The sequence below is a fragment of the Physeter macrocephalus genome, chromosome 9, assembly GCF_002837175.3.
Source record: "Physeter macrocephalus isolate SW-GA chromosome 9, ASM283717v5, whole genome shotgun sequence".
In the NCBI taxonomy this organism is placed as follows: Eukaryota; Metazoa; Chordata; class Mammalia; order Artiodactyla; family Physeteridae; genus Physeter; species Physeter macrocephalus.
In genome coordinates this window covers 27,892,919-27,919,261 of record NC_041222.1, presented here as the reverse complement: position 1 = coordinate 27,919,261, position 26,343 = coordinate 27,892,919, and the positions used below count along the sequence as shown (strand labels likewise).

At 49.6% G+C, this 26,343-nt stretch overlaps 1 protein-coding gene and 1 non-coding gene across 2 annotated transcripts in view; one reads left to right on the top strand and one right to left on the bottom strand.

Annotated features, from left to right (window-relative positions):
- PAX5 (paired box 5) overlaps window positions 1-26,343 on the bottom strand; it is a 178,972-nt gene that overhangs the window by 139,950 nt on the left and 12,679 nt on the right. Inside the window, exons 4-5 of the mRNA XM_007127531.1 lie at window positions 20,058-20,122; window positions 16,603-16,731 (exon numbers count right to left, since the gene is read on the bottom strand). Of these exons, the coding sequence (XP_007127593.1) occupies window positions 16,603-16,731; window positions 20,058-20,122 (194 nt within the window). The remainder of the gene's footprint in view (window positions 1-16,602; window positions 16,732-20,057; window positions 20,123-26,343) is intronic.
- On the top strand, window positions 3,233-3,304 carry TRNAE-UUC (transfer RNA glutamic acid (anticodon UUC)). The gene has a single exon. It is a non-coding gene; the product is annotated as a tRNA-Glu (tRNA).

The window sequence follows — 26,343 nt, the reverse complement described above, 5'->3', positions numbered from 1 at the left end:
ATGCGTGGGCACGGGCTAATCTGCTCAACAGCCCTCTGCAGTAGGTATTATTATCCTCCTTTTACAGGCAAGAGAACTGAGGCACAGGTTAGGGAAGCGGCCGATTGGGTTTCAGAATGGGCAGCCAGGCTTCAGAAGCCCGTGGCTTCATTATTGTGCGTGGTGCTCACAGGGGAGGCACCGTGAAGAAATAAGAAAGGGAAAGGGACAGGGCACTAACCTAGACCAGGGCACCTGCCACTGTTACCGATCAGGGTTCTTGGCCTTCCCCAGTCAACAGAAATTGACTAGAGGCCAGACAAGAAATTCAGGCAAGGCTTTACTGGGGCCCCCGCTGCAGCAGGGGGCAGCGAGAACAAACCACAGGTTCCCTTGCTTGTTGGCTCCCCGAGGAGGGGGCAAGCTTGTTTCTTACATGGGGTGAGAGTAGGGGTGTGTCCAGGGGTCGGGCCAGAGGGGTGGCTTAGGTGTTTTGCCCACCCCTTAGGTGGTGGTGTGGGCAGGGGCCATCCGCAGGACCCTGCTTTTGCTCCCGACACCCTGTTTTTGCTCCAGGCTCTTCAAAAGTGGCAGTTGGTTTTTTCTGGTCTCTTTCTATCTTTTGGGTCCAGAATTTGCCCCAACTGGGCATGCATACAGTTATTTTTAGTCCCGGGCAGTTTCTTTGTATTTTGTTGCTCGAGGAGAGGTGTGACCAGGTGCAAGCACTTGCAGCGCTGCAGCAAAGGGTCCCAGGTCCCAGCCTGTCTCACCACTGCCAAGAACAGTTGTTCTTGCCAGTTGTTTTACATCCATATGAAATTCTCACATTAATTGTATGATCTAAGGATTAGAGTCCCCATTTTACAGATGGGTAAATGGACCCTTGGAGAAGTTAATTCTCCGAGGGTAAATGGACCCTTGGAATTTGTCCAAGGTCACAGAGCAGGCACTTGAAATGAACTACAACACCCATACCTACATAGAGCTTGACGGTTTATAAAGCACTTTCTCACACATTGCTCCTCCTGAGTTGGCACAAGACTTTGAGGAAGGAATTCTGCTCTCTGCCAGTAAGAAAACCCAGGCCCAGCGTGGCTTGCCCAAGATCACCAGCACTCAAACCCAAGGCCCTGTGATTCCTGATCCTGTGCTCCAAGCCCTACGTCAAAGAGACCTTGAGCAAAAATGACTCAGGCACAGGTCCCACTCATCCCCTCTCCCCATTCTGTGGGGAGCTATAGAGGAGTACGCAAGTCATAACTGGAGTGGAGCTGGAAAATGCTTAGGGTCACAGGGAGAGCAGGAAAGGGGGCACCCAGGAAAGACGGCATTTTCGGGAAGGACCATACATTAGGCCCCCAAAGAGATTTGGTGGGGTTTCCTCCACTGTCTGCCATGAACCTCCCCCTTTGCTGCTTCTGTCTGCCTCCTTAAAGCTCTGTCTTGGGAGAGAGGTATGCAGGTTCTTAACTGATGAAATGTGCCAGCGTTTAAAAGATACAAACCTGACCAATCGTTCTTTTCAGAAAAGAGATGTTAGCGGAACAAAAGTCCCATTCAAAAGTGCTGGATGGCGTTTGTGTCTCACACAGAAAGGAAACGAAGAGAGAGAAGATGGAGGAGAAGGGAGGGGGAACAGCAGGGAGGAGGGAGGGGGCAGAATCTGGGGATAGAAGGGTGATCCGGGCTCACTGCATCCAAATCAAAGACCCAGAGGGTAGGGACCTGACTGAGACCACACAGCAAGATAGTGGTGAACTGGAGCCAGGAACCCAGCCTCTCCACCCTGTGACAGGCTCATCCTGCCTCTGCAAGCTGCCCTCAGCTACAACTCGAATTGTTTGTTTCTGAAAAAAAGCGGAGCTAAAATTCTGCCAATGTAAATTCTGGTGCGTACATCTTTTTCTTCTGACCCTAGCCTGAATAATCCTATCATTAGACTTAGCAATATAGATAAAATAATCATTTTAAAAAGAGAGAAAGATGGGAATTCCCTGGCGGTCCAGTGGTTAGGACTCGGCACTTTCACTGCCGTGGCCCAGGTTCGATCCCTGGTCGGGGAACTAAGATCCTGCAAGAGAAAGAGAAAACAAAAGAGCTGGCAATTTAGAAAGTTCTTAAGTAGGTCTTCTTGAGGAATTTAGATTCAGGGTAAAAACTCTGCTCTGATGAGTTAAATATTCTTAAAATGTGCCATGTGCCAGAGCTGATCAAAATACTATAGATAACGTTTTTTAATTACCCGGAATTGCAGGAATTATTATCCCCTTTTGACAGATGAGGAAACTGAAGCTCAGAGAAGTTCAGGCCCTTGTCAAAGCTCGCACAGCTAGTAAGTGGCAGGGCTGGGCTCGAACTCCAGTCCACCCACTGTGCTACCCTGCTGTGGTGTAAAGTCCATGTGTGATCAGCCAACTGCAGTTGAAGGTGACCAACTGGAGGGTGTGACAGGGAAGCATGCATAGCAGTGTCAGGGGAAGCCTCAGAAATGGCTGAGCACCTGAGTGAGGAAGCGGGCTCTGCGCCAAGGTCGCCCTGAGCTCAGCCTGGCAGGGTGATGGGGATGGTAGAACTGAAATAAGAGGTGGCCTCAAAGCCCCCTTTTGGAGAGAGCTGAGGACATTCCCACTGATGCCATCCTGTGCAACACTCTGTGAGAGGCAGACCAGGGTGGCAAGTAAGGCTACTCTGGAAGCCAGCTGCCCAGGGGTTGGTCCCAATAGCGCCACTGTGGAGCTGTGTGACCTTGGGCAATTTCCTGGATCTCTCTCTGAAACTCTATAAAATGGGGATGATAAGAGCTTCACCTGGTACAGTGGCGGTATTAAATGCATTAACAGTTTAAAATATATATGGCAAACACTCAGTAAATGCTAACCATTAGAGTCACAGTTCCCATTTGAGGCTGTGATCTATATACACCTGGAGCATATGCTTAGGTAAGGCAGGCAGAACAAGGGCCCTATGCACCAGCATGCAGAGCTATGCACGTGTGTGTGTGTGCGCGCGCGCGCGAACTGGAGCCAGGAACCCAGCCTCTCCACCCTGTGACAGGCTCATCCTGCCTCTGCAAGCTGCCCTCAGCTACAACTCGAATTGTTTGTTTCTGAAAAAAAGCGGAGCTAAAATTCTGCCAATGTAAATTCTGGTGCGTACATCTTTTTCTTCTGACCCTAGCCTGAATAATCCTATCATTAGACTTAGCAATATAGATAAAATAATCATTTTAAAAAGAGAGAAAGATGGGAATTCCCTGGCGGTCCAGTGGTTAGGACTCGGCACTTTCACTGCCGTGGCCCAGGTTCGATCCCTGGTCGGGGAACTAAGATCCTGCAAGAGAAAGAGAAAACAAAAGAGCTGGCAATTTAGAAAGTTCTTAAGTAGGTCTTCTTGAGGAATTTAGATTCAGGGTAAAAACTCTGCTCTGATGAGTTAAATATTCTTAAAATGTGCCATGTGCCAGAGCTGATCAAAATACTATAGATAACGTTTTTTAATTACCCGGAATTGCAGGAATTATTATCCCCTTTTGACAGATGAGGAAACTGAAGCTCAGAGAAGTTCAGGCCCTTGTCAAAGCTCGCACAGCTAGTAAGTGGCAGGGCTGGGCTCGAACTCCAGTCCACCCACTGTGCTACCCTGCTGTGGTGTAAAGTCCATATGTGATCAGCCAACTGCAGTTGAAGGTGACCAACTGGAGGGTGTGACAGGGAAGCATGCATAGCAGTGTCAGGGGAAGCCTCAGAAATGGCTGAGCACCTGAGTGAGGAAGCGGGCTCTGCGCCAAGGTCGCCCTGAGCTCAGCCTGGCAGGGTGATGGGGATGGTAGAACTGAAATAAGAGGTGGCCTCAAAGCCCCCTTTTGGAGAGAGCTGAGGACATTCCCACTGATGCCATCCTGTGCAACACTCTGTGAGAGGCAGACCAGGGTGGCAAGTAAGGCTACTCTGGAAGCCAGCTGCCCAGGGGTTGGTCCCAATAGCGCCACTGTGGAGCTGTGTGACCTTGGGCAATTTCCTGGATCTCTCTCTGAAACTCTATAAAATGGGGATGATAAGAGCTTCACCTGGTACAGTGGCGGTATTAAATGCATTAACAGTTTAAAATATATATGGCAAACACTCAGTAAATGCTAACCATTAGAGTCACAGTTCCCATTTGAGGCTGTGATCTATATACACCTGGAGCATATGCTTAGGTAAGGCAGGCAGAACAAGGGCCCTATGCACCAGCATGCAGAGCTATGCACGTGTGTGTGTGTGCGCGCGCGCGCATGTGTGTGTTTAGACCACGGGAGAGCTCCCTCCCCCTCTAGAATGGTTGTCATGAAATCCTTTCTATGGAGCCAGACAGCAGCGCTGGAGGATGGAGACGATGGAGTCAGGCAGGAGTGAAAGGAAGAAGCCTTTGACGTGTAAGGCTCTGGGTTCTACTCAGCAGCCTGCACCTACGGACCAGATGGGCTCCCGGCTTCTGTGACATCCAGTCCCTATTCAGTACCTATTCGTTACCAAGAACCAGCCCTGTGATGGGCACTAGGGCCACAGTGGTGACCACTACAGACACTAGTCCCGCCCGCACAGGGCTCCCAGTCTCACAGGGAAGAGAGATGAGTGACAAATGTGATACTTTTGTCAACAGGCAGGCTCTGTGTGCTGCAGGTGGGCCCAGGGGAGCTGACAGTTAGGAGGGACCCTCAGGGAAGCCTTCACTTTTAGGAAGTGACATGAGCTGGATCCTGAAGTTGTACAATGTCAGCTGGGTAAACGGTAGGGTGGAGAAGAGGGGCAGTTTCCAGGGGGTGGGAACACATTACTATAAAAGGCATCCCTTATAGAGCACATATCATGCATCGGGGTCCTCCAGGGCACTGTGCATGCATTACCTCACTCAATCCATGTAACAACCCAATCATAGGCACGATGGGTGTCCTTGTTTTACAAAGAGGGAAACTGGGGTCAAATAACTTGCCCAAAGTCACACGAGTAGGCATTGGTGGAGTCAGCACCAGAACCCTGGTTGCCTGACTACAACCCGTGCATATAACCCTTAGGCTGCCAGCAGGAAAGAACAAGTGGTGCTCAAGGGATGGAATGAGGTTTGGTATGACTGGGGTGAGCATGAAAAGAGGAGGGTGGGGAGGGACGAGGCTCATGAGATGGGCACGGGTCTGACCACAGAAGGCCTAGCAGCCTTGTTAAGAAGTTTAGATGATTTCTGAGAACAATGGGCAGATTTGAAGGGTGAAAACCCTTCAGGCGAGTCACTGATCCAAACTGTATTTCGGAAGTGCCCCTGGGGCTGCTATGCGGAAGGTGGACTGTTTGGAGAAGTCAGTGACAATGGAGGTGGGGACTCAGTAGGAGGCTACAGCAATAGTCCAAAGGAGAAGAGAGTGTGCTTGGACCAAGGCAGTAGCAGTGGGGACCAAAAAAAAGGAGGAGATTCATGAGATAGTTAGGACAGAGAGGCAGTGACCTTGAGAAAACACCTACCATAGGCTTTGATTTGTGGTCACAGGCAGAGGCACAAACTTTCTGAGCTGTGAGGATGGTAGAAGGCCTGCTTCTGGCTAACTTAAGTTGCCTGGAAAAAAAAATAAATAGCAACCCCTCCCTCTCCTACAGCACCAAAAGAGATTTCAAAGCATTTTCCAACCTGCTACTTCATATAACAGACTGTAAGGGAGATGTTACTGCAATCCCCACAGATGGGAAGTGAGCTGCCCAAGGTCACACAGCCAATGGAGAAAGATCCTGAATTTAACTCCAACTCCAGTGCTCTCTCTGGCACACCACAGAATGTCAGAACCCAAAAGATCCCTTAAGTCATCTGTTCAAAAATCCACATTTTAACACAAGGAAAACAAGACTCAGAGAGAAGTGACTTGCCCAAGGTCACACAGCCAGCAAGTAAAGGCTTAGACTAGAACCGAGGACTTGACTCCCAAAAAGGTTTGTATTAAGACATCTGCGTCATGGAGGTGAGGAAGGATGGGACTGACCCCCAACAGCAGTGGCCCAGCCTCCCACTGCTGTGACTAAATGCTGGCAGAGAAGTGAAACTCAGGCAAATGGTCAGCCTACCTGGGCACTGCTGCCCCCCACCGAGTTACAAGCATACCAAACTCGGAAATGGTCAGTACACACTGTCCTGTCACCCCTCTTGTCCCTAACCCTGGACAGCAACTAAGCTGTCTTGGGTCGATGGTGCCACCTGGTGGCTGGTGCTGGGAAGAGTCTGACCCCTTTGTCGCTTTTTACCGTCCTCTTTTCTAGTCTCTCTAGGGGCCATGCCTTTCTGTTTCCTCTCATAGCTCAGTTCATCTCACTACAAGCATATCTCCTCTAGCATCTTTCAAGTCTTCCTAAATGACGTTATTAGGAAATTCTCTTTTTCTTCTTCTCCTCCATTTTAGTCCATCAGTCCAAGGAAGGACTAATGCAAATGATAAACTTGTACCAATGGAAATGAAAACTGGAAATTTCAAAATGAAATTACACACACACACACACACACACACACACACACACGTACACGCACACACACACACATGTGACCAACCACTGGCATTCTGGAAAAACTCAGAAGCCCCAGTGGAATCAGAACAAAAATCTCCCTTTTTTTCAATTGCCTTTCACACCTGCTTTTCCTCAAAGGCCAGGAGTCAAGATAAACACCAAAGCTACTTCTTTATTTCATTTTATTTTGTTTCATTCCAAATCAACATTATTTGCTGGGGTTTTCCCCACCAAAACTATGCCCTGGGTGGGGGTCTCACAGGCCTGCCCTGAACAGCTGCAGAGCTGAGCTGGGATGGGGAGAGGTGGCTGGGTCCCCAAACGCCCACTCCCTGGGCTCTTAGGGTGCACTAGGAAGCTGTTGTTGGCTCCAAAGGAAGCCTGCTGGACGGAGATCAGACCTCAGACCCTATGATATTCCACTGGAAGTGAAAGGAGCCTCCGTAGCTGTGCCTTTCCGTGGAAGTTCAAGCTTGGGAGAGGACCCAGAAGCCGTGCACACCCTAATCTGCTAAAGGACGATTTCCAAAGCCCAGCATGTCTTGTCACTCCCACCCCAGCTCAGAAGCCTGCCATGGTTCCCACTGCCTTCAGGAAAAAAGAACAGGAGAAACTGATGGCACCTTTCTTTTAACGAAAACCACTTAACTGCTCTCCCTCTCTGTACGAGTGATAAGTAAGCTCAGAGTCTGCAGCAGCCTGAAGCAGAGATCCTCAAAGTCTCATCCAGGGACCCCTTGAGTGATCCCCAAGACCTTTCCAAGGGGTCTGTGAGGTCAAAGCTATTTTCATAATAATACAAAGTTGTTCTTGGCCTTCTTCACTTTGATGCTTTTCCAAGTATACAGTGGCACTTTCCAGAGGTTCTAAGATGTGTGATATCACAACAGATTGGATACAGAAGCAGATATGAGAACCCAGCTGTCTTCTATTAAGCCAGACACTAAAGAGATTTGCAAAATCATAAAGCAATGTCACTCTAAATGTTTTGGCTTGGAAAATATAGTCCTTTCTTATTTCAAACAACACATTATTTATGTTATTTATTCCTGCTATTTTTAATACATTAATAAATATTTTAAAATTTTGTCCATTTTAATTAACCCACATAAATTCAAAAGCTCCTTGGGGTCCTTGATCATTTTTAAGAGCTTAAAAGGGTTGCAAGACTGAAAGTCTGAGAACCATTTGTTTAAAATAATGCCAAGAGGACTTGAGATGGGACCAGGAGAAGCTCAGAATCTTGGTACCAAAGAGAACCTTGATCCCATGTTTTAGATGAGGAAACTGAGGCCCAGAGAGAGAAAGGGATTTCCCCAAGGTCACCAGCAAGTCAGCCACAGACTGAGGACTGGAACCCAGAGCCCCAGGCTCCCTCCTCTGGGCTCCCTCCCCTGCCTCATGAGCCTCTAGTACTTGGAGTGTTGCAAAGTCCTGAACTGCAGATTCTGCAGCCAAGGATTAACCATATTCCAAAGACAGAGAAAGAACCATGGGATTCTCTGCCCCACAGGGCACCAGGGCATGCGGAGTGGGGAAGAAAGCCAAGTCCACTCCACCTTGAGCTCCAGACGGCCCTGGCAGTGGGCCTGCCCACCATGGGTGAGACCGCACAGCTCTCCTTCTGGTTGACCCCAGAGCCGACTCACACTGTGGCCCCTGCTCTTTACGTCCCCCAGGGCTCTCTGGGACACCAGTGCACAGACCCGTGGGAAAAGCTGGTGGGGGAGGGGTGGAGGAAGCCTGGGTGAAGCAGGTGTGCAAACAACAGGGGTGGGGGGAGGGTGTTGGCTCTCACGAGGGCTCTCACTCACTGAATCAAAGTGAAACTCGGGGACCTAGGGGCCAGGAGGAACCGAAACCTGACCCCCCGCCCAAGGGACAGACCCTAGGCACCAGGGAAAGGCCCAAGGAGCCCCTCTGATTGACCACCTGGCCTCAAGTCCCCTGCTTTACCAAGGAAGCCTCGGACACTTGTCTGCCTGGCTGAGGTGCCAAGGACTGCAAGGCCGGAAGGACGGGAGAGTGGCCAGGCAGGCTGGGAGATGGGTCCTTAGCATCACTGCCACTAAGCGCCCCCGTGCCTGGACTACCCATCTGGCAGGTGTGAACTGAATGACCCCCGTCTCACTGTTCTTCTGGTCTGCGGAGGGGTGGGGCTGCTTGGCCCTGCCCTACTGCCTTCCCTCCCTCACCTACCTCTGGCCTGAGAGCCTGACTGCCCAGTTCCCTGACCGCATGCACGCACCCGCGGGTGTGCGCACACACGCGCGCGCACACACACACACACACACAGAGCCCCATCCAGCTCAATCGGGGCCCTGCCTCCCGTAGGCTTTAGCTGCCACAGGCTGGACTCAACCTGACTTATTCTTCAGAGTCCACACTAGGACTCCAGAAGCTCAAAGGCATTCAGGTGGAGAAAAATAGAGCACAAACGCCGTGAACAAGGTGAGTACAGAACAGTCTGAGGATCACAGGCCCAGCAGCCGCAGACGATTGCTGCCGTATAGGAAAGCCTGCCCAGTGTCACAAGATCTGATTTTTTTTTTTTTCCAAGAAAGGCTAGACATCCAGATGGGAAATCGCCTTATTTTTAAATGTTGGTAACTAACTCAAAATCATTTGAAATACAGGACAAGCCAAGTAAAGCATGACCAGAAGACTGGCAATCAGATTCAAAGTGATGCCCTCTGAGGAAGCATGTTGGTCCGGGCCCCTGCCCAGACAAAAAAAGAACTCAGGGAAGGGCCCCCTACATGTCCAGCCTGAGGGTACATTCAGGGGACACCTTGTGGAGGGCACGGAGGGGACCTGCCCTGCTGAAGCCCCAGGAGAGACCAAGACAAAGTGGTGGTCATTTCCTTCTCTCTGCAGAGTCTGTCTGGTCTCCAAAGCTCCACGCTGGCCCGGGATGAATCCAAGGGCCCCAGCCAGTTATGAGGGACCAATGGCCCAACACTGAAAATCCCCCAGGGAGTGGACTGGCTCTGGAAACCAGGCCAGGTCAACAGACCAGCCTCAAGGACAGCATTCCAGGTGGAGGGCTTTGCCTGGATAATGGCTCAGAGACAGGAGAGCTCAGAGACTGTGCAGGGGCCGGAAGCACAGAAGGGATGGGGAGGAGGAACGGGAGGCCAGGGAGGGAAGGTCAGGGCTCATTGTCAAGAGTTGAGGCCCAGGGGTGATAGGCTGATGGGGTCAGGTCAGGGTTGCTCATGGCTTTCAACAGTGGGGGCAGCAGATGGGCCGAGGAGAATGGAGGAAAGGAGGGGAGGTAAGAAACTAAGATTTGGCCTGTCAAATCACAGTAGGATATCAAGGATGTTCTGAGGAGTCCGTCTGTCCCTCAAGGTTTTCTGGGTTTTTACCATGTGAAATGCCATTTTTACTGGTCAGACCCCTTCTTTTCTCCAAGCCTGTTTTCCCATCTGAATAATGACTAGGTGACACATCCCAGATGCTCTCCAAGGCCCTTCCAGCTCCGACAAGGGCTGGTGAAAACCAAGTTGGTGACCCCAAACCCTGAGAGGCCCAGCCCTCCCAGGTCCAAGTATTCTGCCTTCTGTCCTCCGTCCTGGAGGTCTCTACCACCTTGTGTACCCAAGACGTCACTTCATGGAAAACTGAGGCTTAACCCTTTTATTCTTCCATCAAGGGGTTGAAGTGAAGGTCCTGAAGGAAAAGGAAGCAAAGGAAAGCCAGGGGCCCTTCCCTTTGCAGCTGACACCTGGGGGCGCTGTTGTTCAGTCTTGGCGCCCAGAGAGGCTGACTGTTACAAACAGGAAGTCAGGGAGTGGGGCAGGGGGGGATCAGCCAGTTTCAGCTGCCAGACAGAACTGCAGCGGGAGCCTGCTAGCCCTCAGCCTGGACCGGCTTCACACGCTCAAGCCCCGGTCTCCTTCAGAGGCCATTTATTAAATACTTAGGACCACCAGGCCCTGGAGCTAAACCCTTTGCCAGAACGACTTCATTTTATCCTCACAATAACGCACAAAACTTGTGCCCCCTCTACTTTCCGATGGCAAAATGCAGACTCCGAGAGACTAAGTAACTTGCCAGAGATTTCACCACACAGAGTCCTCGAACCAGTTGGTCCCTGGCCTGTGAGCCTGGGTCCTTGCCTCCACACCTCACGTTATTTGGGGGTCTCCAGAGATCACTGATCTCTGGAATGGTGGTGCCGCAAGGGTGCCTACAACTCCCCCCTGACTCAGGAATCCTGAGCTTTTCCACACACCCCAGTCCCTGCTGGGAAATCTGAGAGCAGTCTCTGCATCTCCTGCTCCAGCTGGCTGCCTTCTGTCCTGAGTCCAGGAGCAACAGACAGAGTCTGAGTGTCAGTAAAAGAAGAGGGTCCTAGGAGAGGAAGGCCAGGGCCTGCCCAAGGTCAGAGGGTCCCTGGGGCCCTGCTTCTGAAACCCCTTCCCTCCCCAAGATGACCCCCATGGAGGTCTGCAGGGCGGGGCTGAGCTGAGGCTCCCAGCCTGGGAGAAGGGGAGGGGGGAGGTGGTAAGAGAGAGAGTAAGAGCCAATACAAGAAAAGAGAGAGAGTGGGGGAGTGCACATGAGAGAGAGAGAAAGAGAAGAGAGTGAATATGAGAAAAAGAGAGTGAGAGCTGGAACAGCAGACAGAAGCAGACACTGAGGAAGTCTCGATAAACAGGACATAAACAGAGGCAGAGGGCGCTGGATGAGATGTACCCCCAAACAAAAGACACAGGGAGAGACACAAAGACAGAGAGGAGACAGGCATCTCCAGAAAGAGGGATGGACATAGTCATGACAGAAGCCCCCGCTAAATGCCCCCAAACTTCCCCATGAGGGTCTTGCTGGACTTGGCATCTTTTGAAAAGGACAGGCCCCTTCCTGTGCCCTCTACAGGCAGAGGGCAGTCCAGTGCCCAGAAATTCCACCTGCAATGTACCCTCCACTGCCTCCAAAGAAGCTTCCACACTGGTGCTGGATTGGCCAGCCTTCTGAGCTAGTGAAAGGCATTCGCACTCGGCTGACCTCGGTGTGTTGAGGGCCTTTCAAACTGGGGGGATGAAGGGAGGGGGAGGTCAAGGGGACCTGAATGGGGGCCCTGGAGACGGCGGAAGGAGGCCCCACCAGAGATCAAAGGCCCAGAAAGGAACAGAGGGTCTGGGGCTGCCCTTTCACCCATGGCCGCTATTCACAGCTCTGCCTGCTCCGCCAAGTCTAGCCCCGCCACAACCTCCTCTGGGCCTTCCGGGGAGGGAGGCACTGCCCGCGCTCTGTCCCCCTAGCCCAGCAGGATTCCTTAGGCTCATGCCACAGCTTTCTCCACGGACCCTCTCAGGACAGCCCAATCAAGAGACGAAGCTGCCTCTTATGCCTGGGCAGCACCCCAGCCTGACTCTCACCATCCACAAGCCTCCTGAGCCCTCTGGGCACCAGGCCCTGTGCCAAGGGGCCAGGCTGGGGGTAGAAACACAGGTGATGCGGCCCCGCCCAGTCAAGCCCACGTGATGGCGGACTCAGAGTCAGGCAGCAGGAAGGAAAACAAGTAGGCAGAACCACTTCCAGATGCCAGGCAGTCACAGAAGCACTTGTCCCCCAGATTGTAACAGGCCTAAAAAGTCATGGAGTCCAGGGACTTCCCTGGTGGTGCACTGGTTAAGAATCTGCCTGCCTATGCAGGGGACACGGGTTTGAGCCCTGGTCTGGGAAGATCCCACATGCCACGGAGCAACTAAGCCGGTGCACCACAACTACTGAGCCTGCGCTCTACAGCCCGCGAGCCACAACTACTGAGCCCGTGTGCTGCAACGACTGAAGCCCATGTGCCTAGAGCCTGTGCTCCGCAACAAAAGCCACCGCAGTGAGAAGCCAGCGCACCTCAACGAAGAGTAGCCCCCGCTCACTGCAACTAGAGAAAGCGCACACGCAGCAACAAAGACCCAACACAGCCAAAAATAAATACATAAATAAATAAATTTACTTTTAAAAAAAGTCGTGGAGTCTAAACCAAAATGCCTTCTTTGACTCTTCTGCCCCTCACCCCTGCTCATACCTCCAATGACAGGGAGCTCACTACCTTTCTAAGCTAATGCTTCTAACCTTGGCCCAACCTGGGTGTTGTCTGAAAGCTGTTCCTTGCACTGAGCCATGATCTTCCTCCCTGTAGCTTCCTTTAACCAGCCCCAGCTCTGCCCTCAGAGGCCCCACGGACCTTATCTGCTGCCTCAGCCGCAGAACCATTCATCTGAGATTTGGACACAGTGGCCACATCCCCAAGGCTGGTATTGGAGGCACATGTCCCAAGAAGAATCCTAGAATTTCTAGACTAAAAGGGCCCTTGGCAATCCACTGGTCGAACAGTGTTCTAACTTGTTTGTTTTTGCTACAGAACTCTTTACTCAAATAGAGCTTTCCACGGAAGCCAAAAATACCAAGAGAAACAATTCTAGTTGAGGAGACTAGAGATTCTCCCCACCATCACTACCCTCACTAATTGTGAACCCTCTACAGGCACGTGACCGACCCATTCTACGGAGAAGCATTTATTGAGCACCCACTATGTGCCAAGCATTTGTATTCAAGCCATGTTATCCAATACAGTAGCCACTGGGCACATGTGGCTACTGAGCCCTTGAAATGTGGCTAGTGCAACTGAGGAACTAAAATTTTAATTTTATTTGATTTTAATTCATTTAAGTTTAAAAACAAGCCGTGTAAAATATTTTTCCCTTTATAAAGTGCCACTTCTATGAGAGCCCTTACCAGATCCTTTTAGTCAATGTCGGCCCTTCCCTGCCCTGCCCTGCCCTCCCTCCCTCCCTGGTGTCATCCTCCCAGCACAGCATCATCACCCTACACACTGCCCATCAGAGGGACTCTGGGTTGCCAATCTTGCCCACCGGCCTGCAGGGTCTAGAGGGCAGGTCCCCTGTGACGGAACTCTCCCACCACCCACCCCTGCCCTGAGCCCATGCCCACAGGGTAAAACCCAAGTCCAAGTGGAAGATGACTGTGAACCAGAGCTGAGCAAGCAACTCCACCCTGCAGAACCTCAGTCACCTCATCTGAAAAATGGGGATGGGGACCCTCAGCCATCTTCCTCTTGGCCCTCTATTGCCTCTCTTGCCCCATGGCCCTTGCCTCAGGCTGCTGACGGCTCCTGAGGAAAACGGTGCCATGGTCTGCAGCCTCAACGGGCCAGAATCCAGCACACCAGCATTTCCCCTGTGTTTCCCCAGTGGCTGGTTCTTACTTTCTCACCACACTCTTGGCAGCATCCAGCCTGCTGACCACGCCCTTCTGCTTGAAACCCTCCAGGCTCTGCCCAGCCCCAGGCTGCTCCACCTCCAAAGCATCTCTCTGGAGGGGCTAAGGAGCAGCAGGTGGCTGGACAATGCCAGGGAGCTGAGGCCTCAGGGGCCCTCTCCACTCCCTCCCACCCCACCCCACCACCTGGCCATACCAGCCCTGTGGCTTTGCCAACATCATGGAACTCCCTGGGGCCTTGGCTTCCTCCCCTATAAAAAGGGGGTGGCAATCTCTGCCTCTTCAACTCCTCCTGAAGCCAATGCAAGGATGCAGAGAGCTATAGAGGGAGGATGGGAAAGGGCAGTAGGGAACACCACACTGTACTGCTCCCAGGCAGTTTGCTGATGTGAGCAAGGGCACTTCTGCCCACGTCTCTGCCCAGCCACATCCACTCTCAGTGATGCAGGGCGGGGGGCAGGCGGGGGCTCTGCTTGTTGCTTGAGCCTCTCAATCTTCCCAATCCTGTAAGCTTTCAGGACCATCAAATCCAGACCACAGCCTGGATCACCTCCCAAGTCTTTCCGGGGATCAGGGCTCAATCATAAATTCCAAAACTGAGAGGATCTCAAAGATCATCCAATTCTGCATCTGATTCTTGATAGTCTTATACAGCAGCCCAACAAACGGCCACCTAGGCTCTACTAACATACCTCTAGTGACAAGGCACTCACTACCTCCTGAGGCAGCCCCCTTTGGCCGTAGACCACTCGCATATTTACAAAGTTATTTTTTACTCTGAGCTGAAATCTATTCTGCATCTGCCACGCACTGGCCTTTGAGGCCACACAGCAAAATCTCATTCCTCTTGCCTTCCATGTCAGCCTTCCAAATATTTGAAGGCAACAATCCAGTCCTGCTCATTCTCCTCTTCTTGGTACCAAAACATCCCTAGAGCCTTGAGGTATTCTCCAAATACCTCTCCATCCGGGTTATACCCATCTGGACACATCCCAATTTGTCACTGTCCCTCTTTTTTTTTTTTTTTTTTTTTTGTGATACGCGGGCCTCTCACTGTTGTGGCCTCTCCCGTTGCGGAGCACAGGCTCCGGACGCGCAGGCTCAGCGGCCATGGCTCACGGGCCCAGCCGTTCCACAGCATGTGGGATCTTCCTGGACTGGGGCACGAACCCGTGTCCCCTGCATCAACAGGCGGATTCTCAACCACTGTGCCACCAGGGAAGCCCATGTCACTGTCCCTCTTAAAGGTCAATACCACAAATGAGCCACAGCCCTCAGGAAGGATCTGCCCAGCACAGAGCAGTCTAGATGAACGACACTCACATCCTGACCACTCTTACACCTTCTCAAGCAGCTTGAGAGGCTAAACAGTGACCATTGATCAGAGGCCGAAAGCCAACAGAGCACTCAACAAACACAGCGACACAGTCCCCCCAGTTCAGGACCTGTGTGTTTGATGGTAAACATCAAAGTCAATGTTTTTGTCTCTTCAAAACTCTCTGCCTGTATCCCTCAACCTCTGAGGGAGCCTCACATACCCGCCCCTCCACATGATCAAACACAGTGGGCCCCAGCTTGGGCACATCTGCTGTGAGTCCAGGTGACAAGGGGAGAAAAGATGACACCATCAACCCCATAAACCAACAGAGATGGTAGGCCCACTGCCTCCTGCAGTACCCAGTACAGCAACCCTGAGTTAAAGACTTCCCACATCTGCTCTGAGTGTTGGAGGGTGAGGGGGCGGAGAGGTGAGGCAGGTTCCAGAAGCCGTGACTCATCCCCCATGTACTACTCCACAGCTCCAAACAGAGGCCACGGGCCCAGCTTCTGCACGGCCTGGAGCCCACACACCACAGGCCAATCCACCGCTGGGCCGACTCAATTTTCTAGTTACAGATCTTAAGTACTTAGGCATGTGCTCGTGAGAACATACATCCCTTACAGGGAGCCAAGAAAGGGAATTGTGCTGAGGAACAGAATAATTGAATCAAGATTTCTGTCACCCTGCTCTCAGCCCCTAGACTACAGCCCTGGTTTTTGTTTGTTTGTTTGTTTTTTCCTTTCCTGACAAAGGTTTTACAGACTCCCAGGGGGTCATTTCTCCTCTCAAACCCATTAACGTCAGCCCGCTGGCAGCCTATCCAGGGAAAGGAGACCCAGGTTAAGGTGGGCCCATGTCCGGGACAGAGGCGGCCAGCTCCCGAGGAGGCCCGGGTGGCACACGAGGGTTGAGAAAAAACAACAGGGAAGACTGTCATCTATTTAATCCCCGGGAGGCCTCCTGCACGCCTTCCTTCCAGGCCCAAGGACAGAGATGAGAGGATTATTCACTTCCTCAAAGGCCCTCATCACCGCACTGAAGGCCTTCTGAAAGAGGTGTGCTCAGACCCTCGGAGAGCCCACCCGCTGACCCTGCCACCCCATGTCTCACTTTGCCCAGCCCCTCCCTCTCCCCTAGGCCTTCCCCCAAAAGGGAACACTGCTGCTGTGCTCATAACCTCCACACCCTGCCCTCTGGGCATCACATCTGCAAATGCAAGGGCTTCTTAGAGGCCGCAAGCACAGGCCCCAAGGACTCTGCCAGGCCAGCCTTTCCCACCAAAGGGGTGAAGATGGGAGGAGGCCAGCGAGAAGTCCAGTCCCAGCCGGGGCCCTCTTCCTCTCCCAGAAGGCTCAGCCCCTTCCCCGTGGTCAGGACGGGACTGGGCTGGGCCAGACGCCTCCAGCGCTCTGCAGGTAAGGGGTGCTCGGTGGGCGTCTGTGCTTCCGCCCCTGACTGAGGGCCTGGAAACAGATCCCACAGATCCGACCAGGCCCATACCCGACGGGCAGCGCCGGCGTCTCTTACCTTCATCTCTCTTGCGCTTGTTGGTGTCGGCGCTGGGGGATGTAATGCCCAGGATGCCGCTGATGGAGTAGGAGGAGCCGGCTGAGTCCGTGCTCACCGAGGACACCTGCGTCACGGAGCCGGTGGACACTGCGCAGAGGGAGAAGACGGTCAGGGCCCGGCGCGAGGCTGGGGGCGGTGCCGGGGAGGAGGGAAGTCGGCCCCGCCTTCGGGCCAATACAAAGGCACTCCCCCTATCAGGGGGCTGGTGCGACTGGGAGAGAGCTGGGCAGGGCAGGTGTGTGCTGAGGACACTCGCCACAGGGCAGCGGCCAAACATGGGCGATGAGAGTAGCCCCGAAGAGAACTGACAGTACAGAAGGGAACACGGGCATTAGTTCAAACCCCAGCCTGTCCAAGGATGCAGGAAGCAGGGAGCTGGGGCCCACCACCAGCCAGTGCTAGAAACGACCTACTCGTTAGGCAGGCTCACTCCCTACTTACAAATCCACCCATCCACGCAGACATAAATATCTGCGCACTCAAACACAGAGCCAGCAAAGCACCAAATGAAGACTATCTGTTCTTTTCATAGTTCCTCGCTGTGTTTTCTCCTTCCACTTTACCTGGATTTTAATATTTTATATTAATTATATAATATTAATATACTATATGTTATATATATATTGATTTATAATAATGATAATTTTTTCTGAGAACTTACTCTGTGCCAGGCATTCAGGCATCATCTCATTTAATTCTGAGAACAAACTTATAAGCTAGGTCACTGGAAAGGTAAGGGAACCAAGGCTCAGAGAAGGTAAGTGACTTGCCCAAGGTCACACAGCTAATAAGAGGCAGAGTGGTGACTGGAACCCCAGAACTAAAGTCAACCCCTATAGTATTCTGCTCCTCACTAATGAATAATGAAAAACAATAATATGCTTCACGTTCATAAAGTGCTTTTCATTTGATTCTTGCAATAACCAAGAGTGCTATTATTCATCCGCATTCATCAGGTGAGGAAACTGAGCCTCCACACAGCAAAGTGATTGGCTCAAAGTCATCTAACTAACAAGCCGTAGCACCAGGGCTCAGCCTTGGTTCTACTGACTTAAAGTCTAGATTTCTTCTGCCCAGAAATGTGGGTTGGTGACTTATTGTGACTGAGACCAGGTATCTAAGTTCCTAAAAATAAGAATGGGGGAGGGGAGGTTTGTGCAAGTTTCACATTAACTCCTGGCCCCAGAATCCAAGAGAGAGACCTGTCGGTCATCAGGGTCCTCTCAAACCGTGCAGCTGAATGTCCATTTCTGGGCTGTGGGAATTCTTTCTTGGTTCATTAAAACCTACAGACCAATCTCAGACACATTTCCTTCGGCTATAACTAGCTGGAGGCGGGTGGAGCTGCTTTTGACTCTAAAGTGTAGGAAATTACTAGAAATGGTGGTGATTGGTTGAGAAGCTGTTTGTTGCTTTCCTTGGAGCACATCCAGCTCTTGCTCCTACAGACCTAAAGGGAGCAGTGCCTTTCTTCTCATATTTGAGTTTGATTTTAGATCTTCCTTAGGAGACACAGAAGTAGAAATCGTTAACTTCTCTTTTCCTTCACCAGAAGAAGCTCCTCAAAATAGATTTATGCAAATCTCACAACCTTTTCTGTGTTAAGGTGCAAAGAACAGAGGAAGAAAGAATCTCACCAGTCATTCGGTACTTTAAACAACCACCACATATAACCAAGGCTCACCACGTTGCTGACAGAACTGATGACATGTGTTTCAACATTTTGTAATCACACTCGGCTCAAAAGACTCAGGTTCCAATTCTGGCTCTGCCACTTACTGGCCATGTGACCTTGGGCTAGTTATTTCATCCCTCTAAAGCTTCCATTTCCTTACTCCTCAGTAAGTTAATAACTTATAAGGGGCTGTACACAAATAAGATAGGGATTTTATACAAATTTCTGAGATAAGGCATTCTGCTGACTGTCAAGTGTAATTATTCCTCTTACCCAATTGAAAGAATATTATCAGTTACCCTAAGTTTGATATTCCTTGCTATGTGACCTGAAATAGTTAAAGCTGCAAATGAAATTCCAGCCACAAACACTTTCCCAGAAAGCTCTCCTTAACCCTCTTCACTCCAGCTCAACAAAGCTGATCTTTCCCTCCCTTCTGCTCCCACAGCACCCTGTAGTTTCTTCTTGAGCCTGATCTCAGTGTTTTGCAGACTTCTCTTTGTTATTTTCCCCCATTAGACCGAGAAGCCCTTGAGAACGGGGATTGTCCTGCCTTCCTTAATAATGTTAGTCTCCACCACCACGGGCTGCATAGCAGGGGCTTAGCAAACGCTTTTTGGATGGATTACTAAATGAAGAATTATTTTATGGAAAGGAAGAATTCTGTCTTACCTTTATTCAAAGAAGCAACCATGAAGAATCAGAGACCTCAGAGAGCACTGAGTTTGTGCCCCTTGCTCCACAAATGGGGAAACTGAGGCTCACAGAGGTGAAAGGGTTTACACAGTTCACTGGTTGACTTAATGACAAAGCTGGAACTATAAGCCAGGCCTCTGCCTGTCCCCGATCACCATGGGGAGTTCAAGTTTTCAGTCAAAGAAGGAGCGTCAAAGGGTAAACAATCTTTGTGTAATTAAGGTGTGATTAAGTGGAATTGACAGGGCCTGTGGCAGCCAGAACCGTCAGAGGCTTGCTGAATGGTGGCCCGCTTTCTTATAGTAGAATAAGCTTTCCCCCAACTAACCAGAGGTGTTTCCTTTATCCAAAGTGGAGAAATCATACACCTTGTGTAGACACACGTCACTTTCATCTCAGGATCTTTGCAGGGAAGGGAAGGCAAGGGAAACTTCTGAACTCCTGGGTAGTAGGAAATATGACTCTTCTCCTTACGAGTCATGGTCACTCTCAGACTTCACCCATGAGTGTCAGAAACCCCACTGGCAGCCCTTGACAGTTCACGGAGCACATGAGATCGAAGCAAGAGAGAGAGAGAAAGAAAGTTTGGGAAGTTTTGCCACATCTTCACTCAAGACTGCAAGTGCACAAAGAATTGTAGAAGGGCTGGTTGATAGAAGAAAAAAACACATTCAAAACTACTTACTGACTAATGATGCAGAAAATGTTATGAATAAGTATCCCTTTCTTGATTTATTACTTTAATTATCTGACATTCTATAGACCCCCATTAGTGGATTTTTTTTTTTTTGGCTTAGATTTCAATTTTCTGTCTCATGGTGAAAGCTATTTATCATAATAATCAGTAAAATTCAAAACCTTTTAGCAGTATTTATAAAATTCATTTACCAGGTTCAGCCCTTGGAGAATGACAAAGAAGGCGCATTAGTACGTGTGCCGAAGTGTTTTATGCAGAATTATCTGTCCATAAGAATGATTAAAAGTTCTTTAGAGTATTTGGAGCCCATTAGATTTTTAAATTTTTTTAAAAAGTTCTTCTTACCTATGCTGTGACTGGAAGCTGGGACCGGCTGGTTGGGTGGCTGCTGTACTTTTGTCCGGATGATCCTGTGAACAGTTGGGGAAAAAAATAAATGGCTATTTACCATCATGGAGGAGAAGAGATCTCAACTAGTGATGCCAGAAACCCATATCCAGCTGGGTCGTGGGTCAAGCTGGGGCAGAAGTGGGGGCGGATTATGAACCCAGGTCCCGAGGTGGGGGTTTGGAAGAATTATAGATTAGTTCCAACTCAGCCCCTACCTCCCTGGGTGTCTTTGGGTAACTTGCACCCCTCTCTGGGCCTCAAGTGCCTCTTCTGTAGGAAGAGATTGATGCGTTAATATTACAAAGAGGCACCCCATTCTTGGAGCAGCTTCAGCTCCATAAGGAACTCACTGAGTGAGTTAGAAAGTTCCATCCCTTTCCTGGACCTCAACCTCCCATCTGTGGAATGAAGGCACTGAACCAGGTGACCTCCCTGTCCCCTGGCAGCTCTCACACTCTGGTTTCTCTGCCTTAGAGAGCCACAGGAAAAATAACATCCCTGCCCATCAGAAATTATCAAGGGGGTAGGGGGAGGGATGTGAATGTTACTACAAAACTAGAAAGGGTTAAAGTGCTGCCAGGAGAGGCCTGGCTTGGCTTTGCTAAGAGGAAGCCTGAATTATACAAAACAGTGGAAGGCTCTACAGGGCTGGGAGCCAGGGCTGTCCTGGACTGTCTTTCCAGAGACCTGCTCCAGTTCTAAAATGAACTGGATTGTGACCCTGGGCAAGTCCATTCCATTGACGGCCTTGGTACAATGAGGGAGTTGGAACAGACCAATCTTTGCTTACTTTAAGTAATCGAATCCTTTTGGAAAAAAAAAAAATCTTATGGAAAAGTCCAGTGTATAAAAAGGATAATAGCAGCAGTGCCTTCCCTTTGCTACCTGGCAGCTCTGATATCCTTCTGAAGAAACTTGGGCCCTGAGAAGCTTAGTCTGTAACTTTCCAATTGCGACAACATGTGAGGCCTCCATGAGACCCCAAGCCCGATGCATCGTACAGCAGCTGACCAGGGCCAGGCCAAAAGTCCCTTTTGGGCCTGAAAGAAAGTTCCTTCCCTGGCACTTGGGAGAAGGATAGGTGGTAATAAAATGTGCAACTTCTTTGGAAAAGTTCTATTCCAGTCTTCAACTATGACCTTTTAAAATAACATTTATTAGAGTTTTTCCTAATTATAAAAGTACTTTGTGTTCATTGTAGACTATTTGGACAACAGGTATAAAGAAGACATCTAAAACCACATTTTGGTATATTTCCTTTATGCTAGCATTCCTGTGCATATTTGGAAATATCCATTTCTTCTTAACAAAATCAGGATTAAACCATGTATACAGCTTTATGTCCTGCTCTTTTCATTCAGCATTATATAAGAAGCTTTTTCACATTTCAGGCCATTCTTTCTGGAAGCTCTTTTCAAGCTGCACTGGTCTCCAGCTTGTGCACGGGTAAAGGGAGGACAGAAGTGTCTCCTGAACTTCATTGGGCCGGGGCCCCTGACCTCTGTGATCTCACAGCTCACTGCTGGGCACTGAGGCTGCTCAGCATCCTCAGCTGATAGCCTGGAATGGATGTCTCTGTTCACACCACAGCCTAGCCACAGGCCCTCTGGAGCCATGGCCACTTGAGCTCAGCATAGGGCCTTTTGCCATTTTCTGATGAATCAGCATATGTGCTGCCTCAAATATACTGAGCGTTTGTTTGTTTTCTCCAATATTCAAATAATTTATTTTAACTAAGAAAACATGGAGCGTATTAACAAAGACCTGGGATTGAGGCAGTCTTTTTGACTACCTGGAATTAAGCTAGCATCTGACCTAATTTTGGATTTTTGTGTGTGTCACCTTCTCTGTATACATGTATGTGTGTCTACAGAGAGATAACTAGATGTGTGAATATACGGACATGCCAGATTTAAATATAGCTTATCTATATTATGGTTTATGTATATACAAACATATGGTAAAATATTAATAGATTGTAACTATTTCCTGTTGCAGTCCTGTATAAAGTCCTAACTTTTCAAAACATTGTCTTGCCATTAACTTTCTACATAAGCAAAGAAAATTATGTTTTCCGTATTTTTCTTTAAAAATATTTATAAATCATTGGTAAAACATTATCAATTTTTATAAATCATTGACAGGCAGCTGCAGTGGCGTGAACAGGCTCCGGATCTGGACTTCTAGAGTTTGAATCCCAGTTTTGCAATTTGCCAGCTGTATAATGTTGGGTGAATTACTTACCCCTCTGTACCTCAATTTCTTCATCTGCAAAATGAAGCTAAGAATCATTCCTGCCTCATAGGGTTACTACAAGGATTAAATTAATTAAGTACATAGAACAGTGGCTGCTGCATAGTAAATTCTCGATAAATGTTAGCTGTTGTTATTTTCACTGGTAGCTTCATAAAGATTAATGACCAGCTTCAACCTTTAAAGGTTCATATTTTCCACAAATGCCTTAAAAACACATGGGATCCCCCTAGGAGCTGGGGAGGGGAAGGTAGCCATCTCCATACCCTATTTTAAGGCTGTAGTGGGGCTTTCCTTTATAAGGAAGACTTGAATCATAGGGAACCCTCCAAACCCATCCCCAGAGATAGAAATTTTGCCCATCTGCTTGTAGCAGCTGCCAAGAAAAGAACAAAGAGCATCATTTTCCATTGAGAAGAAATAGGAGTGGGACGAGCAAGACTATAATTGACTCATAACAATTCTAAAAAAATTAAAAATTAAAAAATTAACATCAGGACTCATCACAATAAGAGCCATGCTCTGGACCTGTTCTAAACCAGAGACATTCAGAGCTAATTGACAGTCAGCGCTAAGAGGTGCAGCCTTTACTTTGCTGAGCATGAACGTGACCTTGGATGCCATATGATCATCCTAGATGGTCCAATGGAGAAGGAAGCTCAGCAATCAAAGAATTCCTATAAATGAGGAAACTAAAGCCCAGAGTGCTCAAATGACCTGCCCAAGGTCCCACAGCCAGTCAGCTCCCATGCTCGAGCACTTTTCTTTGAGCCACATTCAAAGGAAGCAGTCCCTCTGCTAAACATTGCCTGTATGAGGCATAAAGCCTATTTGGATTCAAAATCCATCTAGAGTCCGAAGATTCAAAGTCCGAGGAACTTTAGACATTACAGGCGTTTGTAAGGATCCCTTTTCAACATCACCCCCGCTGCTCTGAAAGGCTAGGTCTTCTCACCCGCACCCCAGCCACCACCTCCTCTACAACACATACAAAATTCCACTGAAAGAGAAAATCGTGGGCCCTTAAAAAAAGAAATGGGGCTATAAGACTGAAAGAAATACCCACGTCTACCTCACTGATCACACTGCCATCCTGCAGTAAGAATCCTGGGCCATCAGCTGTGTTAAGAATCCAGAAACCAAGAGTCCAACTAGGCCAAGCTGGGAGAGAGTCCACAGGTGACACTCACACCTGCGGCTGATGTGGAGAAGAAAGAGGGAAGGGATGAACGATCCCAGAAGGCTTGTTGCCCAAGTCAGGATGAAGAGCAGGGTTTACAAATGGTCATCCCCAGGCCACATCCATCCCTGGACAAGTTTTGTTTGGCCTGCACAGTATATTTATTTTCATTTGAATTAGTTGCCAGTATTGGTAAGTTGGGAGCGTTTACATAAATACGTGGATTTCTAGCTTCTCTTGAAAAATCAGAACACCCAGAATACTGACCCCGCATCCTCACAGGACAACCACTGGTTGGTACTAAATAGAGCTGCCCCTCTAAGCTGGGAATGTCATTCAGCCCCTGGTTTAGAGCCTCGGGACTGGAACGGACGAAGAAGGAAGACTCCGTTCCACCCGGCGTTGGGGTCAGCTCTAAGACAGTCACTTCCAACTGTCTCAGGCTGGATTCCAAGAACCTTCATGCAGGTTGTGCAACACCCCAGCATGTATTTTTCCTTAAGAAGCCACATAAACATGATGCTTGTGTCCCAGGGAATCTCCCACAAGCCTAGCAGAACTGGTTCAGTGTTGCTTCACCCCATGTCAGTCATGGTTTCCCAGGCAGGATCCCCAGAAGGCAGCAGGAAGGCACACACTTCTGGGGGTGAAGGTGGAGACGGCCCTGTGGCCACCAGAGTAGCTACAGATCCAGCCACCCTTCCCTCCCTAGATGTCTGAAGTATTGGAATAGTGAGACGTTGCCTCCCGGGGAAGCAGGGGCTGGGAGAGGGAGCTATGGACCCTCTTACACAACATTTGCAAGACAGTTATTTAGAAGCTGCATCTGTTTGAATGCAGTGGGATCTTTATATGGAAAACAAAACTGCGCTGGGATGGCTCAGGCTTTGTGGGTGAGGTGTTGGGGGGGGTGGATGCAGCAACACAAGACTGTCCCGCATTTAGTTTATTTGCATTGTGCAGTCTGTTGCTAAAGACACCAAATAGCTCTCAGTGAAGAATGTAGTGAGGGGACTTCCCTGGTGGCGCAGTGGTTGAGAGTCCGCCTGCCGATGCCGGGGACATGGGTTCGAGCCCTGGTCTGGGAAGATCCCACATGCAGCGGAGCAACTGGGCCCGTGAGCCACAACTGCTGAGCCTGCGCATCTGGAGCCTGTGCTCTGCAACAAGAGAGGCCGCGATAGTGAGAGGACCGCGCACCACGATGAAGAGTGGCCCCCACTTGCCGTAACTAGAGAAAGCCCTCGCACAGAAACGAAGACCCAACACAGCCAGAAATTAATAAATAAATAAATTAAAAAAAAAAAAGAATGTGGTGAGGAACCAGAGAGTGCTCCCGGGAGGAGCCCCAGAGAGGAGCACAGGAAAGGGCTATAGATCACAGAGGAAGCCTGCAGACAGGCAGCAAAACATACAGGCTGTGAGGCTCAGGAATGGAATGGGAATGCAGTAGGGATGGCTGTTTGCCCTTCCTCGTCTCTCTCCTCACAGACCTTCAGTTCTGTCCTGCCAGACTCCTACTGGAGAGTGGTGGAAAGAAACATTCCTTCTATTACCATCAGGGAACCTGGGCTCTACTCCCACCTCTAGCTCAAAATCATTGTTCCTGTGCACTCCCCATCTGGGCCTTAGTTTCTATACCTGTCACAGGAGAGAGTTAAGCTTTGAGGGCTGTAGGAGACCACAGGTGTGGCAGCACCTTAGAGGTACAGCCGGTGGAGCCACCGGGCCACCGTTATGGACTGGGACACCTAGGAGGCCCCTGAGGCTAGCCATGGCCCCAGCAACTAGCAGTCAGACCCTCCACACAGCACAGCTCTGGGCACAAAGCATCAGTTGAGCCACGATTTCCCTGGACACTCTTTCAAGTACCCCCTTCATAGCCTTCACCACATCTGTAATCACTGTGCTCTATTTGCTTCATATGTTTCTTTCAAATCACTTACTTTTTGACTTAGACTTATTTTATAAAGCAATATTACTTCTTTACCATAAATGAGGGGGCTAGTTCATAAAGTTCATACTCACTGGTTTCAAGTGCTAGTTATATTTTTCTAAAGTACATTAAAATACTTCATCACAAAACAGTTTTCCTCCTTGTATGACAGAAGATAGAAGTTGGGGCCCTGAAAATGATTTTTGCTTGTCCCGCAAAGGCATTTTCTCACTGACATTAGTTGCCACTGTTTAAAGATATAGAGATTTCATATACACAAATGTACAAATACATGCACACACAAGTCCTAGTTTCTGGCTCCTCTTTAAGAACAGAAAAAAAATCTGGCTACCACCGGGCCCACATTCCTGGCAGCTTTCAGCTAGAGCCGAGAGGCAACTGCCCCTTCAATAGAGCTTATGTTCCTAGTTTGCCACAGACCGACCTTCCCCTGTTGCCTTATGCCTGGGCCACTTCCCTTGCTGCATCATCTGTCTGACCCCATATTGGCATTAAGGTTTGTGACCCCCACGGGCAACCTGAGGTATCTTTCAAACCACATGTATAACCTAGATTGAAAAATCTCGGGGCCTCCAGAGCCTGACCACCAGTTTGCTAGAGGCTCCTCTGCAGAGCAGGCTGACTGCTCCTTCACTGATCTCAGCAGAGCAGGCCTCACTCCATGTTAGGGCTTTTGGAGGCACAGGTAGGCGGAAAAGTCATGTTGCTTGGTGTCATGGAAATCTTTCAAAGAGCTGGCAGTAGGGGACTCAGAAAGCATATGGAGCCACTCATAAGCCAGAAAAGAACAGGAGTGATGCCCCTCAAACCCACCACAATAACTGCTACCTCTCCAGCAATTCTGTACCTAT